At 37.4% G+C, this 16537-nt stretch overlaps 1 protein-coding gene across 5 annotated transcripts in view; it reads right to left on the reverse strand.

Moving 5' to 3' along the window:
* Positions 1-211: 211 nt before the first annotated feature.
* The window catches only part of LOC140494124 (galactosylgalactosylxylosylprotein 3-beta-glucuronosyltransferase 1-like), a 184146-nt gene continuing 167820 nt past the window's right edge, over positions 212-16537 (reverse strand). For all 5 annotated transcript variants that reach the window (XM_072593139.1, XM_072593142.1, XM_072593141.1 and 2 more), the window contains 2 exons: positions 15822-15916; positions 212-10473 (listed from right to left, as the gene is read on the reverse strand). In XM_072593139.1, the coding sequence (XP_072449240.1) occupies positions 15830-15916 (87 nt within the window). In that variant the 3' untranslated portion in view covers positions 212-10473; positions 15822-15829. The remainder of the gene's footprint in view (positions 10474-15821; positions 15917-16537) is intronic.

Here is a 16537-nt window from a genome sequence, read left to right on the forward strand (position 1 = left end):
TATTTAGCCTTTCTCTGTAGCTCAAACCCTCCTACCCTGGCCATATACTTGTAAATCTTTTCTGAACTCTTCCACTAAATCCCAGAGATTTATCCACCTTTATATTTTCCAAGACTTCCAGCTCTTCCTCTCACGTAATGTTTTCAAACATGTTTTCAGGGCAAAGCAGGACACAGCACCAGTCTTTATCAACAATCACGCGAGACAACTAGACTTTCAACTTTTTTTTATTTGGGATTCTCTCTTGCTAAAATGACATTGAGGGATTGTGTGCAATCAACAGTACATTAACATGCAAAAAACAAAAAGTGCAACTGTCACAGGGACTGAAAATGTTACGATCTATGTAAAAAAAAATCAAATACATTTATTACACAGTGTGAAAGAAAAATCATTCCAATGTTAGGACAACCTTCTTAGGATTGTCTTAATGAGTTTAAGATTGTTTAGGGAAAGCAGATTTGGTAGTCTGAGTCAAACTAATCTGAACTATTTATCAGCAGCAGTCTCGATGCTGTCACGAAGGAGAGCAATCAATTTCTGACTTCGGCATCTGAATGTAAAACTAAAGTTAAGCCTGCACTGACTAGTTAAATCTTGATGTTACCGTGTTATGGTCTGATCATTTTTTTTTTAATCCTGGTCTTCTGTGCATAATTTTTGTCCTGTCTAATGAATATGCATTCCTACTCTGCCACCTAGTAGTTTTATAAAGTTGCAGTCTCCTTTCTTCATCCCTTGTAATAACATCAAGCCTATCCGAGGTACAAAACAAACACTAAATCAAGTAAACAGTGTTTTTTTTTATATAGCAAAGCCTTCAGCAAAAATAAATTACTAGCATTAAAATCAGACAAGTCCACCAGAAATGCAGTGTGTATTTTGTTTGTTTTTATTGCTGTATTAACCACACCAGGCAATTTGTGAGGCCACTCTTGGAGTATTGTGTGCAGTTTTGGTCTCCTTGTCTAAGGAGTGGTTTCACCTGCGCTAAAATGAATGTTACAAAGATACACGAGACTGGCACCCAGGCTGGGGAATTTGTTGCACAAGGAGAGATTGAATAAACTAACCTTATATATTCCTAGAATTTAGATGAATGAAATTCAAGTTGACTCAATTGAAACATTTAAAATTCTTAAGGTAATTGATCGAACAGATGCTGAGAATTCTCTGCTTGAGGAATCTGGAAAAATGGGTCACTGCTTTGAGGAATCGACTGTCAAGGATGGAGATGAGAATGTTCTTCACTCAGAGGATTGTGTATATTTGGAGTTCTCTACCCAGTTAGTTTGAGGATGCTGAGTCATTCAGTATACTCAAGACAGAGGTAAATAGAGTTTGGGGAAATTAGGGAAATGAGGCTGAGGTAGCAGATCAGCCGTGACCTCATCGAATTCTTGACTTTGCTCGAAGTGCCAAAAAGCCCACTCCTCATATTTCATAGGTTCTTAATCATAGTACTGCAGAACGTCGCACTAGGTTTAAAAGGAAAAGATGGTGTAAAGTAAAACAGTCAATTCAAATAGAACAATTTGAAGCTCTTGCAAAGAAAGGGGCTGATAAAGAATGCATTTGGAATAACCTTCTGACTGTAACAAGTTTTGATTATTAACTTCAAATACTTCAAGATATAAGATGGGAGTTTTCTTAATGTCACCCTAAAGTTTTAGAAAGGGGAAAATGAATATATTACTGGAGAGTTCTTTTATTGCAGAAGCATTATAGAGGAGAGACACATCCTGCATGGGTCATTGTCATGAATTCACCTAGTTACAGCTGAGTGTCTTACTCTGGGACTCCAAAACAAGGTGTTGTTGTATGGGTTATGTAAAGTATACAGTGCATGTTGCAAATATGACACGCAAATTAAAGTTCACGATCTAATACATAAGTGTTAAGTTGGTTGAGAACTTTGTTGAAGGAGAAAGTGGATAACACAAAATCTGTATTTTAAGCTTTACATCTCATTTAGGATTTTGAGAAAGCTACCAGAAAGCCCTCCCCAGATATGGCAGAGGTAATTGTCATGTAATGTGTACTTTCTGGGGTTTGGACAGGTGATATAAATACCTGTTTATTTGAGTGTCTGAATACATTCTATCTGTGATATTTCTCCTGAAGAATTACTTTTCTGTCACAGGTTGAGGGAGCTGTTGTTCTTCCTCACTCCTGCACTTGTTCTCATTGTCATAGCTCACCGACTACAAAAAATAGAATGTTGGAATTGGTTTGAATTGTTTGCACTATACGTGTTCAGAATGGCATCAAGAAGAACTTTTTCTGGCTGTAATTGATGCAAGTATCCGAGTAATTCTAATGCCAAATCTGGTTTTGCATCAGCAACAATAAATCCTGTTTCTAATTTGCCAGCTGGAAGGGGCAAGTTTACACAAATCAGTCTCAGCTATTGGATTCAGGCATGCAACATCAATTGCCTGAGCTGCTTTTGAAGAAGGATGTGAATGCAATCTTGCACTTGTGCAAACTGTAAACAGAAATGCAGCCATTGTGTGTTTTATGGAAAGGAGAACAGTATTGGTACTGTGTAGGAATTGGCCATTTGAATCATCCAGCTATAACCTTGTGAGCACTGAGGATAATTAAGCTGCATGTTGTATACTGTGTGTTGGTGAATCACAATCCCTAACCACGCTAACTGGCTTCTGCTGCATTTAAGAATTTAATCCATCTACCTTGAACATTGTTGAGATTGAGCATCCTTAATGAAACTCTTATTCAGATAGTAACATATCAGAAGGTGGATTTGTCATGCACCTGCAGCGTTTCCTTTTTTTATATCAAATGAGATTTCTGTAGTATGCAAGGTTGAGACAGATGACAAAAGACATTAACACTATATTAAATGGAGAATCTGTGACCTGCAGATCAATCTCTGGCCTGGTCTGTACAGAAAATGAGTTCAATAAAATGCCACTCAGGATAATTTTCAAACCCATTTTCTCCACATGCCACCTGGCATTTGTTCTGCCAGGGATCATAAACAATCATCAACAGAGACACATGAACTGTAGGGAATCCTGTAAATGGCTTAGATTGAAATAACTCACTGACCTTTAAAAATAATCACACAGAATATTAATCCAGCCTCACAACTCTCAAAACTTTGCTCAGTGGTATTCTGCATTTATCTCACTGATCCCGACAGCATCATGTCCAGAGTGTATTTGTGTCTGTAGGGGCAAAAGTAAGGAGATGCGATCGAAGTAGAAAACTTGTATTCAAGAGTCAGTAATGGGTATACATGAGATCTGCAAAATCCTTTCATCTATGGTGTAAATTATATAATTCTAGCCCTTCTATATTGAGCTATTTGCAAGGTGGTTCTCAACACAGAATTGAAAGAGATGAGTTTCAACAGAGTAAATAGCTTTTCCTTTCCTTTTATTATGTTCTTATTCAGCTGGGAGTCTATCAGTCACATCCATCATTCAATGTGGAGAAATATTCTTCAGGCCATTGGACCCATATCAAGTTTCATTGCTTTTCTACTTGTTTTACCCTCTCCCATCCCATTCTACAATCACAAGCAAATAACTATTTACTTTGACTGTAATAATGTTTTGTGGCATTTTTATTAGACTTCCTCACAGTGTTCTTTCATTTGAATATTAAATCCAGTTCCGTGACACTCTCCTCTTAAATCCGAGCTCTATGTTCAGCTCTTTTCTAAACTTCAAAGGTGGAGCATCCAGAACTGCACACAGCATTCAAAGTGTAAATCTTGCCAATGCTTTGCAGAGTTAAGATAATGTTTTACAATTAATGATCAAGTCCTGTCCAGCTATTAGTCTTGTTGGTAACAAGAAAATGTCACTGCCACTGAATTCTCTGTAGTCTCTTCCTTTTTCACTTTTGCTACTGGATACAATTTATTAATTGTTAAGATTCTGTCTTTTTTATGTTCTAACCTGCTTTTATTTGTAACATAACTATGTCTGATCATGTTAGTCAAAGGATAACAGGACATACCGGGCCATTACATAATTACATTGAGCCATTCTGAACTAAGCAACAGAAGTGTCTTCATTGAGTAAAATTGATTGGCAAACTAGCATTAATGTTATTTGGAGCATCTAACCAGTCCTCAATGTCACTGGTGCTAATGTGTGCACTATTACTGGGTCACTTTTGTTTCTGGTAAAAGTAACAGTACTTTCGCTATTAATACATTAAAAATACAGTGCAACTATTTTGGTGTCTTTAATAAGACAATCAACTTGTTAGCAAGAAAACAATCACAAACTAGAAGAATGATTTTAAATATATACTGTTGTGGAAGGATTGGAAATTAAGCAGATTTCCTTAATGAAAATAACATTTCTTTCAGACACAAAAATGAAACCATTAATGTGTTTGCAGATTCTTCCTCTGGATATCTCCTATACCTTGAGAGTTATTGAGAGCTATAGAGTAGTACTGAACCTTGCTTTTGGAGAATGATTGTTCAGTGATGTCTTCTTCTGTGCTGTGGATTACTTCAGGCCCCATTTTTTGTCAGTGGTATTGAAACTATGAAGGAGAGTAGCTAATTGTTGGCTTTGGTACATGTCTTAATTATACATGCTTCACTTTCTCTGGAATTTGTCGATACAATGGCAATAACATGTTTAGTAACTTAATCATTTCTGCCCTGTCACAGGGGCTGCATATATATTCCAGTATGTATGAATTACAGGGTAACATATGGTGTTAACCAAGAAATTTTTCTTTTTTAAACAAAAGAAGGATTTCATTAAACCATTTTCTTAAATTATAAATAGAAATAAATTAAACAGCAGATATTAGCAAACAGTAGTGTGTTAGATAACTTTAGTTAATTCTTCAGTAAGCATGTAAAACAAGAATAAATCGATCAGTTTTACGAAGAGGATAGAAGAAAAAGCTGTAACTTGTCAAGTGCTGAGGATTACATTAATAAAATTGTGCTTCACATTTTCAAATTTAATGACACAGCATTGTCTGTAGCATATTATGTTTGTCCAGACGCTGCTCTAACTCCCCAGGAGGTGTGTAAACATCAGTTATTGTAATTTCATCCTGAGGCTCTACCCACATACAGATTCATTTAGGACACAAGATGTTTGCCTATCTTAATTACTTGCACAATTCAAAGACCATGCAGTCCAAAGTATTTGATTTCCTATCACACACAGCACCTTTTGGTCATCGTAATAAACCTATGCACTGTGTAATTGTTCCTCAGAATGATACACACAACTAGGGATTATTTGGCACAAGTAATTATTTGCTGGCCAAGAATGGCTCTATCTTGATGAATGGATGTGAAATATCACTTTAAGAAAAATTGTTTACTATTAGTGATTTGTTTGCTTGTTCTTTATATTGTATCCTATAAAGAATTTTTGTTTTTAAGATAGAGCATTTAGAATGACAGTCAACCAATTTTATAATATATGGTTCCAGTGGGTAATACAGTCTTTAGAAGAAAACTTGTAATGTGGATATTGCTGGCAGGGTAGGCATTTATTACCCATTTCTTGTTACTATGAGAAGGTCGTGGCAAGCCAACTGAATAGTTTAGTTGGAAGGCAGTAAAAGGCAATAAAATATCAGTCACATTATTGTGGGAATGGATTAACACTCAGTTCAGATGAGGTGAGGATGGATTCATAATGCAGGATGAACCAATCCTCATTGAGCTATTATAATGGTAAAGATATTACAATCAATTTCTTCTGAATTAATGCTGCTAATCTGAATTACCTTTTCCACAGATACTACTTTCTCTTAAAAATTTCCTTCTGATTTTCTGCCAATGTTCCTTGTGTCCTGAAGAAATGATTTCCTGCTGGGATATCATTTCAAAGTTATCAACTCTTTGCTACCTTGACCAAATGTCAGTTGCCCATGCATGTGGACTCGATTTGAAAAGCAACTCAGCTATCAATGAGCACCCACCAGATTGTTAAGTAGTGATACAGAATAGAAATTCTGGTTGAATTTGGTTTTTATTGCCCTTTGGCCGAAGGCCTGAAGTCAATTGTAATACTGACATTGCTATTCCGACAGAGATTAAATGACATAGCATGACTCTAATCAACATCTTTCCTGGTCAACATGGCTTAAAGTCAGAGAATTTATTGATTGACTCATCAGCTGGTGGAGGCAGGAGGGATAGCTATTTTTTAAACAATTTTCAACTTCCTGGGAATATAAGCTTTGCGGTAATGTAATATATTTCTTTCCACGCGAAAGCTTATTCTCTCTAAGTTAGTAAAAATCTTGTGAAAAAGCTATGGTTTAAAAAGTGAAGAAATTCTGAAACAGAGAGATGGCAGCAAATACTCCACAAAAGAATGTATTGCCATAAAGACTTTACCTCATCCATTATTGCTTAAATGTAAGAGTCTGAATATAAACTTGTGAACCTTGATAAGACCTACTTCATTTAACACGATGATAATCAAGTACAATATAAGTCTTCCTTGTAGAATGGGTATTGTTTATGACTGTTTGATAATCCATATAACCTTTTTATTGGAGGGCACTCAGTTATGATACAACAAAAGGGCATTGCTGTCGCTGATCTTGTAAAGGTACATTTGGATAGCTGAGAAACTAGAAGTTAGAAAATTGTAGTAAAGCAATCTGTGATTCAAGGATTTATTGTGCCCTTCCTTATTGTTTATTATTTTGACTGAATGGACTGAGATTCCTCGTTTTCGTTCAGGAAAATAATCTTTGAACTTGAAAATGGGCTGTTGTTGATGTATTTCTGAAGCATTAGTTATGATGAAATATTTTTATGTGCTATTGGCCTTATATTGCCTCTGGGCAGTACAGTTCAAATGAGTTACGTTCCACTAATATGTTAAAGTGTTCTGTTTTAACACAACAATATGATGAGGAAGAAGATCCTTTATGAATGGGGTTCTGCTGACTAGAAAAGAAGGTTTTAGTTCGAGTAAACAGCCTGCACTAACATAAGTTGCAATCAAAATCGAGTGCAACCTTCTTTTCAAGTATGACCAGAGATTTCGCACTGAAGCTGAAAGCTTGACTAACACAGGTTAGGCAATGCACAAGTTTTGCAATACTTGAGGGAAGGACTGGTTTATAGTGACAGCGTAACAGATGGTTTTCGAACTCTAATTCCCAGTGGGCATCCTGGCCTGCCAAGAGTCTGGTTTGGAGCTATAAGCGGATGTGGAATTTGATTTTCTAATGATTGAAGTCAATGGTATGAATACTATGAACTTACTTCTCATAGGGCCTATCATCAGGTCAGGTTCCATTTGGCAGCACAACATTGAAAGTATCTCGTAAATGCACTTTACAACTGTCCATTAAAAAGAAGAACTTGAAAGAAACCTTTTGATGTACAGCTCCTGGTCAACATTCCTTAAGAATACAGGAAATAGGAATAGGAGTACATCACTAAGCCCCTCGAATCTATTCCACTAATTAACAACATCATGGCTGATCTTCTAATTCAACAACATTTTTCTGCACTAACACCATTTTCCTACATTATCCCCATATCCCTATTATTTTAGGTCTAGAAATCTATTGATCTATCTCATATATACGCAATGGCTGAGCCTCCATAGTCCTCTAGGGTAGAAAATTCCAAAGATTCATGACCCTCTGAGTAAATTCCTTCTCATCTCAATCCTAAATGGCCTACCTTTCACTCAGAGATCCTCTCCCCAATTCCAGACCACCATAGGCACAGTCAACATCCTTAAGACCATATTCAAACACTAGGAATTATTTTGAAGCACAATTGTTGTTACATCGATCACTAGTTCACTCAGTCAGCAAACAAAGCAAGAAGGGGCAAGCAGAAATGAAATGCATCACATGGTGTATTAACATCCATCTGAATCACTGCACCAGGAAGAAAAGGCACTGAATGAAAGTCTCACCAACCCAGAACCTTCAACAGTGCAAGACTCCTTCAGTATTGCAAAGGAGTGTCTACAATCTTAAGTGCTTTGCTCCATAGGTGGTGTTTCAACATACCAGTTCAACTCACAATCAAGGATGCCACCACTAAGCCAAGCTAACATTACAAGATGTCTTTGGCTTCTCTCTGCTGAAAATAATGCATAAACACATGGATATGTGATTTGAAACATTTTTACATCTGAACTGATTGATTCTGCATTTTTTATGCTTTATCTTTTACACATAGATACTGAGAATGCTTCACCTGGATACTGGCTTCATGCAGAGAAGCTGCTGCATTCATTCGAAGATATCCTGATGGAGGAATTTTCCTCATATAAGACATAGGAGTGGAAGTTAGGCCATTCGGCCCATAACTTTCAGCTAGACTAACCATAATCAGTGCTCGAGGATTACTGGAACTGGATGAATTTCAGAATGAACAGGGAGAAAGCCACTTAATTCATGGTCACATAAGCAAACCACATACAATTAATAAGTCGTGATGGAACTGAAATCACACTGTCATAATTGTTATCAAATTATCAACCTCTTTATGATATAGGACAAAAGAATTTAGCACATGAGCTGATATGTTTATTACTAATTATCAACTTAGAAATCTGAAAATCCTTATCTCATCATGTGACCAGAATTTCTTTCTTCATTCAGAATCCATTTTGCAGATCTCCATGGGCATTAACAACTTTAGAGCCTCAATTTAAATATTCACAAAAGTATTTGAAGCAAACAAATTTGCAGCAATTCCAACCTCGAACCCATTTGCTACACTCATTACAGGGCATCTTTTGTATGGTTCCATTCACTAATTTTAACTGAACAAAGGCACACAAAAATTCTGCTACACACCGACAGTATTAAAGATTCTGAGGTGCTCATGGTGAACTTTCTGATCTATGTTTTTCTGAGCTAGTTCTGCTGATCTAGGCAATATTATTACACAGTTATAATGACATTGCAACCTCAAGAGTACATTGAATGAGATGTTCTCCATGCAAAGTACTAGGAAAGGAATTCAACTTTGAAATGAACATAACAAAATGTCAAGGAATTTGAACTCATGAATATGAAGGAACCAATGTTGGATGAATGAAACAATTCTGGTATGAGTATCCTGAACTGAAAGTTAAGTATGTCACAAGTCAGAGACAAATGGAACATCTATGAATATCAAAAACTTGAGATAGCAGGTAGCCAGTGTGTAAGGAGAATTTAAAGAGTTAACACTGTAGGTGGGACTCTTCATTAGATCTGAAATCAGTTCCAAAACTGCATTATACTCGAAGCTTCTCTTCCTGCTAATGATCACATTACTACTTTCAGCACATTTTCTTTATTTATTGTTCGTCTTGGCTTGGATGTATTCGAAGTCCTTCTCTGTGCTATAATTATGCAATAACCTTAAATTAGGATCCTTTTGCACTGAGCAAGGTGACCTAGGCAGTTCCCATCAGCCATCTTTCCATATGTGCAGCAGATACAATCTAACTAAACCTTAATCTTCTGAAATCTTGGCTTGCGTACCTAAATCTGTGTCTTCCATAATTTTTGATCACTCACAAATGGCAGTAAAAATGAAGTCATCCAACAATAGTTAGGTCCACTTAATAAAAAGCATTGCTCTACCTGTCTACATGTATCACATTTAGTAAATATGGCCTTTGTCAATAAAATCTTTGATGCATTCCTTTTAAATGTAGATGACTCAGCTGGGCTGAAAAAAAAATCTCATTCGTAAACTGTTATTTTACTAACCTGGTCCAGTGGGATAAACTGGCTAAGTACCTCCCATACTGCATTGATCTTACAACTATGAACATGTATTATTGGAACCAAGCTTAAGGTGGACCACCTGATGAAAGAGCCCTTGCAAAAAAGGATGAACACTACAAATTGACAGAGTGTTACACACTTCGTGGTAAAGTCGAGTCAATGTCCATGTGTCTAAATGAAGATGGAGTACATTATTCATACACTTAAAGAATAAACAAATAGGTGCAGGCTCACGAGGTATGTAAACCAGAACATTCCATTCCTTAGGTCTTTTCAGGTAAATGGTAGAAAAGGTTCATTGCAGCACCTCACAATTACGGCCCAATCCTCTTCACTGCTTCTCTATATCTTTTGTAGAGAGCTTTTTAAGGCCAGTATTTATTTCTGGTTTGGTATTCACACTGAGTGCATGCATCTTCCTTTTCCCATGCAACAGAATGCATTGCAATGGAGCCACCTTACTCACACATACAAAGGAACCTATCCTTATCATAAGTCACAGAGCCTTGTTAAATGACGTCACAGAACACATTCTCTAATTATTGTAGTTCATTTGTCAGAAATCTCTTCTGTGCTTTGTCCATTTAATTATCTGGTGACACGACCTGTCCTTTGTCTTGTCACATAAGTACACAATCTACATTGTTGCTTTTCCAAAAAGTAGAACCACTACCATTTTATCCATTGTACGTGTGGTGAGAGAATGGAGCAATCAACTTGTAGCCAGGTTTAAGGTCAATTTCTCTGCAAGAAAGAAAATGTCAGAGAGGTTGAAAGCAAATACCCATGAATTTGCTTCAAATATTAATTAATATGTTGAATGAAAAAGTTAATGAAGTTAAAAATCACACAACACCAGGGTATAATCCAATAGGTTTAATTGGAAGCACTTGCTTTCAGAGCTTTGCTCCTTCATCAGGTGGTTGTCACTTAATGAAGGTCAACGACCTGATGAAGGAGCATCGCTCCAAAAGCTAGTCCTTCCAATTAAACCTGTTGGACTATAACCTGGTGTCGTGTGATTTTTAACTTTGTACACCCCAGTCCAACACCGGCATCTCCAAATCATGACAAAAAGGTTAATGTTAGTTCTCACCAAGTAAATCTTGTTACAATTATATAAAATGTGTATTAGCAATGTTAAAATTCCATCATATGATTTATTACGTGGGACTTGCATTGCGATGGTTTTGAAAAGGAACTAAAAACACTGGCTTAAAATGATTACAGATATTACCTGACCACTCAAGTGGCTCCATTTCAGGAAATCGGCGTTGATTAGACACGAGACAGCCAAACTGAGATTAACAATTTATGTAAAGGCAATGAAATCAGCCAACAAAAGGCCTTCATCTCTACCTCATGTTACATCTTCAACAGAATGTTCATGTTGGTGATGAAACCTCACTGACAACTAGAAAGCCTAAAAACATAACTGCTGAATTAAGGGAATAAACAAATAAAGTTCTATTCTAAAAACCTTTGTCAGACAAGAAAAATGAACCAATAGGACGCAGCACAAAAGACTGATGACTCTGCCCCTGCCTGTCAAAAAGAAAATGAGCCCAATGACAATCGTAATTGAAACACCTGAACACCAAGTACTTGAATGATAACTAAGACTCTGTACTGCTGACTGCCCCAGAAATTAATTAACCACTCATGGCCTCAGATTAAGTCCTTGCACCTCAAGGACAGACAAAAATACTGTAAATTCTGTTATTTTATCTTCCTTTAATACCTGTCAATTTGTACCTGTGTACATGAGTGAGAGTGATTGGCAAAGCTTGTCACATTTTTAATTTCTTCCACGTCATCTGGCAATAAACTTGCTATTTTAAAATTTCAAGAAAACTTTGTAATTGGTTCTTTCATGTTACAGTAAAAATTAGATAACTACACTCTTACTGGAGAAAGGAACACAAGCGTGCTAAGGTGAACTTAAACCTGTGTTGTGGCCAACTGTGTGATTGATTCACCTCTCTTTAACATGTGTAATAAAGTAACTGAGCAAAAATTTTAATTTCTGAGGCACATTGAAATATGTCACAGAAATAGAGAATTTTTGGAAGAAGACAACAAAAAATAATCTATTATTGTGCATCCTATCCTCAGAGTCCCACTCTCCCATGAACCCTGTCCTCACTGATACATACTTCTTCCAGTGCATCAAGTTTAAAACATTTTAATCCCACTTTATGGGCTTGTTTCACTATTTTTTGAATACTTCCACCTATATTCCACTTGCCTGTACTTTTTTCATCCATAAACTTTTAAGTTCCAAATCTTGGAAATCACCTAGCTAAACATCACTACCATGGTTTTCTTTTACAAGACTTTCCAAATCTATTTCTTCAACAATGGCTTTGGTCAACTGCCTCAATATCATCATTCTTGATTGGCAGTCTGCCCTCTCTGCTATAAATTCTTTGTTGATTACTTGTGATTGTCCTCTGTATTTCCATCACAGCTTCTATTCATTAAAGATCTCTCTGTGGAGAGTCTTTTCATTTTGCTTCTCGATCTTTGATAAATTATTTTAAACTATAACTTCTGTGATTACTGAAGCACTTGTCTGAGGACCTTAGAATTAAGAGCAGGTGAGTGCCACATGGATCCTCAAGCCTGCTTCGCCAATCAGTAAAGTTATATTAACCTGACTCCAGGACTTCACTTTTTTGCCTTATCCATAACTCTTGATCCCTTGTAGATCAAAAGTCGGTCTAACCTAATCTCATATAAATTAAGAATCCAATCTCCATTGCTCCCTGGGATAGAGAATCCCAAAGGATAATGACTATCTGAAAGAAGAAATACTTCTCTCACCTCCATCTCAAATGGAATATCCCTCACTCTTAAACTGTGCACCTTAGTTCTAGATTATCACATTCTCTCAGCATCTACCTTGTCAAGTTACCTCAAACTTTTTCAATACAATTACCTTTAAAACCTTTAACATTATCTTTTTCTTCTAAATTGCAAAGAATGCTGGGTAACCTGCTCAGCTTTTTCCTTGGAAGATAACTCCTTTGTCACAGGAATCAGCTGAGGGAACCTTCCCAGAACTGCCTCCAATGCAAGTCCATGCCTCCTTGAACATGGAAATGAAAACTGGATGCAGTAATCTAGGTGTGCTCTCACCAATATCCTTTATATCGGAGCAAGATGTCTTTACTTTTGTCCTCCAATTCCCTTGCAAAAAAGGTCAGCATCCTATTTGTTTTTTTTTCTGATCACTTGTGAGCTAATCATTTCTGCTTCAGTGAGGGTTCATAGTTCCTTGAAAGTGGAGTTGCAGGTAGGTAGAATAGTGAAGAAGGTGTTTGGTATGCTTGCCTTTATTGGTCAGTGCACTGAATATGGGAGTTGGGAGCTCATGTTGCAGCTGTACAGGACATTGGTTAGACCACTTTTGGAATACTGCATGTAATTTTGGTCTCCCTGCTATAGGAAAGACATTGTGAAACTTGCTGGATTTCAGAAAAGATTTACAAGGATGTTGCCAGGGTTGGAAGGTTTGAGCTATAGATTGGAGGCTGAGGGGTGACCTGAAAGAGGTTTATAAAATCATGAGGAGCATGGATGGGGTGAATAGCCAAGGTCTTTTCCCCAGGATAGGGGAGTCCAAAACAAGAGGGCATAGCTTTAGGGTGAGAGGGAAAAGATTTAAAAGGGACCTAAGGGAAAACTTTTCATGCAGAGGCTGTGCATGTATGGAATGAGCTGCCAGAGGAAGTGATAGAGGCTTGTACAATTCCAATATTTAAAAGATCTCTGGATGGGTATATGAATAGGAAGACTTTAGAGGGATATGGGCCAAATGCTGGGAAATGGGACTAAATTAATTAGGATATCTGGTCACCATGGAATAGTTAGACTGAAGAGTGTGTTTCTGTGCTATACATCTCTATGACTACGATTCTATGTGCAAATACATCCAAATCCCTTCTCTGCTACAGAATTCTGTAATCTCTTTCCTTTTAAATAAGATCCTGCTTTTCTATTCTTCCTGCCAAAGTGGACAAATCACATTTTCTTACTTTATAGCCTATCTATCAATGTTTTACCCATTTATTTGAGGTATCTCTATCCTTTTGTAAATGTATTCTATCCTTCTCTCAAAATGCTTTCATACATGGAACAAACAGAGAAATTCATCAGGTCTGGCAGCATCTGTGGAAAAACTCTTCTTTATATTTCCAGCATCCACATATTCAATTTTTATTTGGGTGTTTAATTCAGTGCCACTACTCTTCTTGGTATGTCGACCTTGATGAGATTCTGGTCTTCCCTCTGACGGGATTTCCGTTTAAATCCTCCAGCTTGTTCCCCTTCATTGCTTTCAATCTCCCTCCAGTCATAACAGTCTCAAAGCATTAATTCTGCTTCTCTCTCCACAGATGCTGCCAGACCACTGAACTTCAACAGCACTTTCTGCTTTTATTTCAGATTACCAGCATTTGCTGTATTATTTTTATGGCTTTCCTGTTTCTGTATTGGCAAGACATTTATAAATGAGGAATTAGTTTATTTCTAATTATTGGAAGACTCATTATAATTTTGGATAACTCTGTTATGTCTTCCTTTAATTATCTCCATGCTAAAGAGAACAATCAGGTTGTAAAGTTGCTCGCTGAGCTAGTAGATTTGTTCTCAGATGTTTCACCACCAGGCTAGGTAACATCATCAGTGAGCCTCCAGTGAAGCGCTGATGTTCTGTATCACTTACTATTTATCTGTCTCGCTTCATTGTGGTGGGTCATATCATTTCTGGTTCTTTTTCTGAGAGGTTGGTAAATGAGGTCCGAAACAATATGTTTGTTAATGGAGTTCCGGTTTGAATGCCATGCATGTCTTTGTTTAGCCTGTCCCAGGATGGATGTATTGTCCAGTTGAACTGGTTTCCCTCTTTGTTTGTGTGTATGGATACTAGTGACTGATATTCAACTACAGGAGCAATCACCCCAATATCCACAAATGGAGCTGCATCAGGACATTATTTAAACAAGCCACAACACACTGCAGCGCCCAGGAACTAAGAGAAGCTGAGAAAAAAACACCTGTACAATGTATTCAGGAACAATGGGTGCCTGATAAGTGGTCTGCCAATTCCTACACAACAAACCTAAACAGGAAGACACAGCATTCCCAGAGACTCTAGCCATCCTGGCATACGTTAAAGACATCTTGGACATGATGAATAGACTACTCTGGTCCCCAGGCATCATGGTAGCTCACAAACCTAACACCCCACTGAAACAGCTCCTGTTTAAAGGATTTAAAGGATCCTGTACCAACAACCAGCAGAACAAACATCATATACAAAATATCCTGCAAGGACTGCAACAAACATTACATTGGACAGATGGGCAGGAAATGCGCCACTAATATACATGAGCACCAACTAGTAAGCAAAAGATATGACCAACTATCACTGGTATCCATGCACACAGATGAAGAGGAACACCAGTTCGACTGGGACAATGCATCCATCCTGGGACAGGCTAAACAAAGACACGCACAGGAATTCCTAGAGGCCTGGCATTCAAACCGGAATTCAATTAACAAGCATATTGATTTGGACCTCATTTACCAACCTCTCAGAAAAAGAACAGGAGGTGACATCACCCACCACAACGAGGTGAGACAGATAAATAGTAAGTGTGACAGAACACCAGTGCTTCACTGGAGGCTCACTGATGATGTTACCTAACCTGGTGGTGAAATGTCTGAGAACAAACACACCAGCTCAGTGAGCAAACTTACAACCTGATCCACAACATGAGCTACAAATTTTCTCCAAAATTGTAAAGAGAACATTTTCAGATGCTCCAATCTCTGGCTGCCATTGAATTTCTACATCCCTGGCATCATCTGGTAAAGCTCTTCCTGGCTTTGTCATTCTTTGTAAAGTATGGTTTCAGAATTGTCCAGAGTTCTCCTGCTCAGAGCTAAGCAGCGAATTTAAAGACTAAGCATGAATGGCTTCCTTGTTCATGTTTTCACTGTACCACTACAACTCCAACTTTTGTGTTCTTTTCATTAGTTTTACCAACTTGCTTAGCCTTTTTCAAGGATTTGCAAATTTTTACCTGTGCATTTATATTTCCACGTTTGGATCTGTGAAGCCTTTTTTGCCTTCATTCACCAGTACAGGTTTCTCAGTCCTTGTGTGCCAAACTAGAATCTATGGGAAGAAAACAATATGGAGGTCAGAATAGACTTCATGTTAACACAAAGCCCAATAGAAAATCTTGCTTTGAAGCACTGAGTTTGATGCCTGCTCCTATTCAAAATCGTGTAGAAGTGTTGAAGTGTGCCAACAGTGTGGGTTGCAAAAACTAAGTTGTGTATTTTCTCTTTGAAACATTGTGCAGGTTTCTGGACATGAGGGATCCATTTAAAATGAAGCTTCATTTGTCTTCTGAAAAAGCAAAGGCAATACAGTCCTAAAATCATACAACCCATTGTTTCTGTGACAGCTCTTTGAGAGAGCTTTCCAATTAGTCTCACTTCTCTACTCTTTTCTCATAGCCGTGACAATTTTTCCTTTGCAAGTGTGAATCCAATTCCCTTTTGGAAGTTATCACTCAAGATGTTTCCACAACCCCTTCAGGCAATGCATTCTAGATCATAACAACTCACTGCATAATTTATTTTTTAGCTCATTCTTCCCAATTGCCAATTATCTTCCAACTGTTTCCTTTGGTTAACAACGTTATGATGCATTAATAGTAAGCAATTTGTGGAATAATTTGACATTATTAGGTCACCAGCATTACTTAGTGAGATCCAATAAGGTACATTG

This window comes from Chiloscyllium punctatum, chromosome 23 (genome assembly GCF_047496795.1).
Source record: "Chiloscyllium punctatum isolate Juve2018m chromosome 23, sChiPun1.3, whole genome shotgun sequence".
Taxonomy (NCBI): Eukaryota; Metazoa; Chordata; class Chondrichthyes; order Orectolobiformes; family Hemiscylliidae; genus Chiloscyllium; species Chiloscyllium punctatum.